The sequence below is a fragment of the Juglans microcarpa x Juglans regia genome, chromosome 5S, assembly GCF_004785595.1.
Source record: "Juglans microcarpa x Juglans regia isolate MS1-56 chromosome 5S, Jm3101_v1.0, whole genome shotgun sequence".
NCBI lineage: Eukaryota > Viridiplantae > Streptophyta > Magnoliopsida > Fagales > Juglandaceae > Juglans > Juglans microcarpa x Juglans regia.
The window spans coordinates 26,037,172-26,045,907 of record NC_054603.1 but is presented as its reverse complement, the minus strand read 5'-3'; the positions used below and the strand labels follow the sequence as shown (position 1 = coordinate 26,045,907).

General features: G+C 40.7%; 1 protein-coding gene across 2 annotated transcripts; it reads left to right on the top strand.

Moving 5' to 3' along the window:
• The first annotated feature begins 3,559 nt into the window (after positions 1-3,559).
• On the top strand, positions 3,560-8,047 carry LOC121267777. 2 transcript variants are annotated; one of them, XM_041171837.1, is made up of 2 exons: positions 3,560-5,095; positions 5,399-7,516. In XM_041171837.1, the coding sequence occupies exon 1, from the start codon at positions 3,675-3,677 to the stop codon at positions 5,076-5,078; it is 1,404 nt and encodes a 467-aa protein (XP_041027771.1). In that variant the 5' UTR covers positions 3,560-3,674; the 3' UTR covers positions 5,079-5,095; positions 5,399-7,516. The 2 variants fall into 2 exon arrangements, with proteins under 2 accessions (XP_041027771.1, XP_041027770.1); XM_041171836.1 differs by lacking the exon at positions 5,399-7,516 and adding an exon at positions 7,644-8,047 and having other exon boundaries at positions 3,561-5,095.
• Positions 8,048-8,736: the final 689 nt, after the last annotated feature.

Below are 8,736 nucleotides of genomic sequence, written 5' to 3'. Positions count from 1 at the left end.
TGATCGACCACTTCAAACTTTAGGTAATAGGCACTCTTTACTGTGAATTCACCTGAGGTAGTATATCTCCAAATCAGCCTATCAGGTTTGGGGTAGGGACTTAGAGGGATTCTCTTGATGATAGCAGCTTCTTCCCTATTGAAAATAACTTCAAGCAGTTAGTGGTTCCACTAATTAGTGTGTCTGTCAATGAGCATTTTGACTCTCGAGTCCTTAGGTAAGAACCTGATTGAGCTTTGGTGAAGGTGGATTGTTGGGGGATCCACTTGTCCTTCCAGATCCTAGTAGACTCTCCATCGCAAATGCGCCAGATTAATCATTTCTCAAGCAAAGGTATGGCATATACAAAACTTTGCCATAGGAAATAGGAGTTATAGCCAGTTTTTGCTGATAAGAATGAGTTTCTTTTGAAGTATTTTTCTTTAGGGACCCTGGCAGCAAGAAAAGATAGAGAGGAGATGATTCTCCAGCACTGTTTAACTAGAAGAGCGCAGTTAAAATTTTCAAAATCCCTCAATCCTAAACCTCCTGAAATCTTTGATTTGCTCATCTACTTCCAAGGCACCCAATGAATTTTCTGTTCTTGAGCCTTTTGACCCCACCAGAAAGATCTTGCAAGTTTGCTGAGTTCATGCAATAGTTGCTTTGGCAGTTTAAAGATCCTCATGCTGTAAGTTGGGATGGACTGAATGACTGCTTTGATGAGGGTCTCTTTCCTTGCTTGTGACAAGAGTTTAGATTTCCAGTTGCTGATTTTGGTCTGTACTTTGTCCAAGATTCATTTGAAAGAGTGGCGCCTTGATCTTCCAATAAGTGCTGGTAGACCCAAGTATTCCTCGTAGGATTTTGTACCTCTGATTCTAGCAATGCTAGTGATGATGTCTCTTGTCTCTTCTCATGTGTTGCTGCTGAAAAAGATTGAGGTCTTGTCTTTGTTCAGCCTTTGTCCAGAAGCTAATTCATAGAGGTCCAGTAGGTGATAAAGCTGTCTCCATTCAATTGAGTTGGTCTTGCAGAAAAGAAGTGAGTCATCTGCAAATAAGAGGTAATTAATATGCAAAATATTCTTTCTAATTGGGAGGCCTATGATGAGGCCCGAAGTTTCTGCATTGTTAAGGAGACAACTTAGAGGTTCAGTGCATAAAATAAAGAAATAAGGGGAAATGGGGTCTCCTTGCCTAATACCCCGTGTGGGGCAAAAAGGTGGCTGAGTTACCCCATTTATGATCAGAGTGTAAGATACATAGGATACACATTTCATAACTAAATTAACCCAAACAGTTGCAAACCCCATTTTTTCCATAACAGATTTCAGAAATGGCCATTCAATACGATCATATGCTTTGCTCATGTCTAGCTTCAAGGCTATGTACCCATCCCTTCCTTTTAATCTAGACTTCATGGTGTGTAGGGATTCAAATGCTGCTATAACATTATCTGTTATGAGTCTCCCTGGAATAAAGGCTGTCTGTGTGGGGGAGATGATGCCAGGCAGTATGGTTTTCAACCTATTAGCCAAAGTTTTTGCAATAATCTTGTAAAAGACATTACAAAGACTAATTAGCCTAAAGTCAGTGACCTGAGATGGGTTATGCTTCTTAGGTATAAGGGCTATGAGAGTTTCACTCAGTTTTTTGTTTCATTGGCCATCATTTAGAGCTACCAAAACTGACTCACATACTCAAGGTCCTACTGTGGTCCAGTATAACTGAAAAAATAAGGCTGGAAAACCATCAGGCCGAGGTGAGCCTAGAGGGTTCATACTTTGAATAGCTTCCTTGATCTCTTCATTTGTGAATACTCTGGAGAGAGATGCATTCTTTTCCTTAGTAATCACTTGGGGCATTGGAGCTAGGCATTCCTCAATTCTGGTTGGGCATGATGTGGAGAACAAGTTCTTGAAAAACATCTAGAATTCATTGCTAATAGCTTGAGGGTCTGTTGTCTCTTGGCCTAAGCTGGTGATGATCTTGTTGATGCCATTGTGCTTCTTCCTTTGGCTGGCACATTTATGGAAATATGCAGTGTTTTGATCTCCATCCTTCAGCCAGGCTTGTTTTGCCCTCTGTTGCCATTTTAAGTTCTCATCATTCAGCAATGAGTTGACCTCTTGTTGCACCCTCCTAATTTCTTTAGTTAGGTTGCCTTCATTTTGGTCTTGTAAGTAGTGAAGAAGCTCAATTTTTTCTTTGAGGATCTTTCCCTGGTCCTTGTACTTGGTTCTACTCTAGGTTTTTAATTATTGTTGATAGTAATTGAGGCCTTGAAGAGTGCTTTGTAAAAGGTTAGTGTGCCTAGTTGAAATTTTTCATGCATGCTTAATAAGGTCTGCACATTCCTCCTGCTTTGTCTAGGCAGATTCAAACCTGAATGTCTTTTTCTTAGGTTGAGTTGGACATTGAGCACTGATCTGAATTAAGATAGGTCTATGGTCTAATTGAGTGCTGGCTAGGTGATACATTGAGTGACTGTTGAATTTGGTGATCCATGCAGTGTTTCCATAGGCCCTGTCTAGTCTCTTTTTGGTGAAGTGCCTCATTTCCCTGTTGTTTGACTAGGTAAAGCTATCGCCTATGAATCCCAGGTCAAGGAGGGCACATTCATTTAGTGCATTCTTGAAGGTGGCCATCTGCCTATATGGTCTGTGAGATGCCCCATACTTTTGCCTCTGATGAGTTATTTCGTTAAAATCATTAAAACACAACCATGGTATGTTGTTTGCAGGCTTTAGATCATTTAGTAAACAAAAACTGTCATGTCTTTTAGAGGTTATGGGGTAGCCATAAAAGCCAGTTAGTTGCCAAGTTACATTTTGTGAAGGATGTTTAATGAGAGCTTAGATGTGCTATGTGGTGTAATTTAGAATGTTTACCTCATAAGAAGAGTTCCATAATAAGGCCAACCCCCACTCTTTCCTCTACTAGCAATACAAAAACAGTTGTCAAAATTCAATTTCAATCTAATTTTCTCCATTCTTTCTTGGTTACACTTGGTTTCTATCAAGAAGATCAAGTTGGGATACTTAGGGCAGGTTTGGGGGATGAGATGAGAATTTTGTGTTTTGTTTGAGAGTTTAAAATATTGTGTTTTAATATTATTATTGTATTGGGATTTGAAAAAAGGTGAATTGAGATTTGAAAAAGTTGAATTGTTTATTATATTTTGTATAAGGATTTGAAAAATGTATAATGATGAGATGAGATGAGAATTTTGTGTCTCATCCCATCCCCCAAATCTGCCCTTAGTCCTCACTAGTTGGTGAAGCTCCTGAACTGTTCGACGGACAGTTTAAGTTCAAACAGTTCATCTTTAAAATATGTGATTTTATATTTGTATATAGAGAAATTAATACTAATGCTTTTATTATTCATGCATTATATATTTAGTAATAATAAAAATAAAAAAATAAAACATTATGCGTGATAAGTGATATAATGACGTGGATAGGATTGTTTTTTAATAAATGGTGCAACTGTACGTGTACACTCTCAATAAATGGTGCAACTGTACGTGTACACTCTCAGTACCAATAAATCACACCTCCAGCGCGTTGAAATTACGCGCTATTCGTCGCGTGAAATCATTTTCCTTCTCCTCCTTTGGAGAACACGCAGGCCGCTCGTCTTCTCTATTGGTTCTCTCTCCCAACCCCAGACCCATGAAAAATCAACGCCATGACTGATCAGTTCCGGCTGGAGAACCTCTCCAGAACCTCGCAGATCTTCCGCGAGACAACTTCTTCCTTCACCTCCAAGCTCCCCACATTCCTCTTCCTGGCGCTCCTCCTCTTCTCATTCCGCACCACCGTCGAGGATGGCACCCGCCATCTCACCTCCTTCATCGATCGAGACGCTTCCCTCAAGGCGCTCCTATCCCGCCTCGACCTCGTCGGCACCCAAGCCTCCCGTCGCCATGGCCTTTCCTCCCCTGATGAATCCCCCGCTGCTCTTCGCCGCCGCCGCCGTCGCCCCTTCCTTCACCTCACCCGCATCGGCACCCTTGACGAGGACTTCTTCTCCGGCAATGAAGAAGAGGATCGGTCCGCCTTAGGCTTCAACCGCAAGCCACCAGTCAATGGTACCCTTGTCTTTTTCAACAATTTCAGCCCCAGATTAGGGTCTTCGAGTCCCGTAATTGACAACGGGATCAACATCCCCGAGATCGTCCGCACCGGAATTAGTTTCCGAGCTGAGAGCTTGTATCTTTCCTCCGACGATGACAAACGCGACGACCACAAAGATGAGCAAGAAGAAAGCTTGGAGGAAGTTCAAGACTTGGACAGAATCGTGGATTTCCATTTCCTTATCAAAGGACTAGAGCTTGGTCGGCGCGACGCCGCAACGCTGCTCTTCCTTGTGAGTTTTCTATCCGCCGCCTATGGTTGGGTGATTCTAGGGTTTCTCGTTTCGTATTCATTGGTATTAGGCATTGTTTTTATTACTGTTGCGAATGATCTGTTAGGGAGGTTCAGTTCATTTCTCGGTACAATGTGGGAGGGTTCGAGATTGGGCCTCAAGAGGCTTTCAGGGTTTATTTTGATGAGATGGGCGGTGAGAGATGCACTAACTCAACTCTTAGGGTTGTGGTATTTCGGCGAAATCGAAGATCAGTACTCATTTTTTAAGCTTTTTGTGAGGTTGAAATTGATGCCATTTTCGATTATGTCTCCATGGATTAGTGGTTATGAGAAGGAGATTTCGGGGTTTTTGTTTACGTGGTTTTTGGCCGATACGATTGTGGCTTTTATTTTTTCTGTGGATGCTTGGGTTGCCATAGTAGACTCAAGGAGGACCGGGAGGGAGATAATGAAGGAAGGTTGTTATCTGATATCGACAATGTTGAACCAGGCTATCCAGATTAAGTGTTTGGAAGCTATCTTTTGTGGCTCATTTGTAAGATGGGTTCTTGCTCGAGTCTGTGGGAGGTTCTTTGCAATGGTGATTCAGTCAGCTGTGGAGGTTTATTTCATGGTGGCTTGGCTCATATTTTACTTTGCTGTAAGGTGTAAGGATTCTAGCTTGCAGGGTAGGAGGTTTGGGAGGAGAGAATTGGAGGGTTTGGTTGACGGCTTAAGATGATTCTCAGTGGTAATCAGGTGAGACTTTCATCTGTAGGAAGCTTTAATTTTAAAGATAAATTAGCAGTAATCTTTTGGTGCTTTGTGTGTTCTTGTTATGCAACCTGTGATTAGCACCACGGTTGTCTGGTGTTGTCAGCATCGATGCGTTGTATGTACTCTTATTACAAGGCAATATGCCACTTGTGTATATTTTTGGATGAAAAGTCTGCATGTGTATATCTTGCATGGATCATGATTTCAATGCCTTGCAATGTTTCCTGTATGTGATGGTGATATAAGAACTGCCAATGCTAATGATTTTTTCCGCATTTACTGCAGGAATTACTTGTGTTGTTATATTACAGAGCTTTTGTATCTTTGATCATTTTCTATTTAACTTCTTCAAATGAGTCAAGACAGCCTCCGTGTACAACTTAAGTAAGCCTTTTTCGAGTCCTTCTGTTTGATGTTTCCAGCACCCTTTGATAAATCCACAGCCCACGGATACTTCTAAGCCCAGCCTGAAACGTTGGTTTACCCCTTAAATAAAGCAGTTGACCGTCTCCCTCAAGTCTAGTATCTCCCTTTTGAGGCTATTGCTATCTAAGGTGATTTGCTCTGCCATGACCACTGAGTAGAGCTCCCCCTCCCTTGTTGCGCAAGTATTGTTGGTTGGTAGTGTGTCTGACCAACGTGTCGGGCATGCCTCTACAATGGTAACACCATGCCTTTGTGCATTTTCCAGATTGCCCTTTGTGCCCTTCGACGACTGCCCATCTCTTCTTGGTGCTTCCTCTGTCCTACAATGGACTCCTCTAATGGGAGAGCCAGCACATGGAGTCAAGACAGCCTCCGTGTACGACTTAAGTAAGCCTTTTTCCTAGTCCTTCTGTTGGATGTTTCCAGCCCCTTTCGATAAATTCTTCCCCGATTTCCCCACGCTTTCATGCACCTCATGGAGCTCCAGAGCCATTTTTCTCCAACCCTTCCCTTCCACTTCTTCAGGGATTATGATGTGGCTTCTTCTTCCACCCCCTCTATATTCCACTAGAGTCAGGAATCTTCCATAAGCATTAGAACATTTTTGTGCGACAAAAGCGCTGCTGCTTACAGGGGAGATTTTGTAAAATTCCTTTTTCCCATTTGAGCAAGCACACTCCTACGTCGTCTGCACAAGCCATTTCATTGCCAAGAAAAACAAGCTCTTTCACCACCTTTCTATCTCGCTCTACAACACGCACCGATCGACTACCTTCCACTGAGAGCTCAAAAACCTTAGTTTCAATAAGGACCAGTTTTGTGTAAATCATCATTAATGTTAATGGAAAATACTGAAGAAGATGATGTTCAACGAGATACCTTCATTGTAAATCACAGAAAATGAAGATACACAAACCCAATCTGTTTGGGTAACACAGATCTCAAGACACATTATTACCTGTTATCTTTTTTAGCATTAGGCAATTGCAATTTTAGTACTTTCAAGTCTGTAGGAAACATTTTTGGATTAATTCCCGAGATACCCATTTATCAAAATAATTAAATAAATAAACTCCCTGGATAGCTGGAGTAGAGATAAATTATACTGAGATGAGGTATGTAGGAGACTTGAGTGGTAGAGAAGTTATAAGCTTTGAGTTCCAGAGTTTCAATTATGCTTTTCTCTTAAAACTGTGTATGATATTTTGGAAAATATCTTTTAGAAGTTTTGGAGTAAATTCCACCACACAGGAGACAAAAAAGTTACAAAAGTTACTTTGTGTAGCTTTAGAATCAAGAATATCTTGTGTGAAGGGACTTATAGAAAAAAAAAATTATCTTGTGGACGAGTATCATTCCTTGACAATTCTGTATCAGATCCAATATTTATTGTTTAGACCAACCGAAATCTGATGGTTGCCTACCTAAGGTGTAACTATTAAGGTAGGAATGTTTTATATGTGCTAAGAGTTGCTAATGGAGTTATGAATGACTACAGTAAACTTGTTCAAGAAGCTTGGTACCGAATACTTAAATGAAAACAAATAGAAGATCTTATAGAGGTTTGTAGGATCATGTGTTATCAGGGAAAGATCATGGTGCTAGGTTGGGACAATGACTTAAGGTTGTTTGGTTTTAACCATTTTTCCAATTTCTATTTTTGGTGGATCTTTTATCATGTTGGGGAGGAAATTTTGCTACCCTAAGAAGGATATTTTTTGGAAGTTGATCCCGCATGCTTAATGTGGTGCTCATGGAGATAAATGAACGATCGGAACTTTGAGAATTGTGAGAAGACAGTGCCAGAAGTGGTCTTTGTTTTAGAACATTATTCCAATGGATGGCTGCTCGACTTTGTTTTTTGATAGCTTTAGGGATTTTCTTTAATGTTCTCTTTTTCAAATTAGATGTTTATCTTGTATACTCCTTTATGGTTCTCTTTTTCGAATTAGGTGGATACATTGATAATGCTCTTTATGTAATCAATAAAATCTTGACTTGTCAAAAAAGTGTTTCACAACATTTTTGTTTATCGATCAAAAACAAAAAGTACATCACAACATTATCACGTCACACTCTATTATCTTTCTTTGATATAATCTAGGTGGGTCTGTCAAGGAGAAGGAGAGGGCTTTGTGGTTGTGGAGAATAAATTTTGAGGGCAGGAGTCCCGATTTCAGTTTTACTCGACTTGGGGGGTGCTTCTATCAAAGCTACAGTTGAGAGTGCACAAAGCTTCATACAAGCATTGGTGACAGTACTCTTGGCTCTTGACTCAAGTGATGAAGAGGTGGTGGGATGAGGTTGAGGTTAGTCACCTGTTCAAATCTTTCTTATTGAACGAAGAAAATTAGAAGTGAGCATCAATGACACTGCAGTGTTGTGGCCTTCTGAGAATGTGTTTGCTGCTCCCTCGAGTTACAACAAACCGAACAAATGTTTCTTGAAAATGTTTCTTTCCTTATCCTACGATAATTTTAGTGAATGACATCTTCTTTGCCAATGCTATAAGTTTGTGCAAGCAATCAAGAGCAATTACCCCCCCCCCACGCCGCCCCCAACACCCCCGCCCCCCTCTCAAATGATAAGAGTGTCGTGAATTGTTAGAAAGAGTGTGCATTAACTTTTTTGTAGCCCTTGGAGCATGGAGTGAATGCACATCCTCATTAACAATCCGTTTGTTTGTTGGGAGGATAATAATTGTATTAAATTAAAAGGTAGTACCAACATGGAGAAGGGGAATCCTAAATACCCCAAATAAGTTAATACAAAACGAAAATTGAAACCAATAAATGGGAAATGACAATAAAAAGTTGGTCCCAAATTTCTTGGTGTGAAACTCGGGGTTGGCTTAAGTGGTAAAGGTCTTGGTCTTGGGGTATCACTCCTTTCAAAGTTCAAGCTTCAACATCTCATTGGTGCAAACAATCATTTAGGACTACATTTTTTGGTGAAAAGTTAGCGATTTAATCAGTTTTGTGTAGGAAAACTTTTGAGGATGGGGTGTACGGGATCGAGGTTTATTCTGCTTAGTATGCTGCAAATCTAACATCACTTGGGCCATTTTTGGTGCAATCTAGTGAGGGGTAAGTATAAAGTATGCTCAGTAAGAGAGCCCAATTGAGACAAAAATGCTATAGAACACCAAAACAACATTGTCGAAAGAAGAAAGAGCATGGAGCTCCTGGAAAGCATGC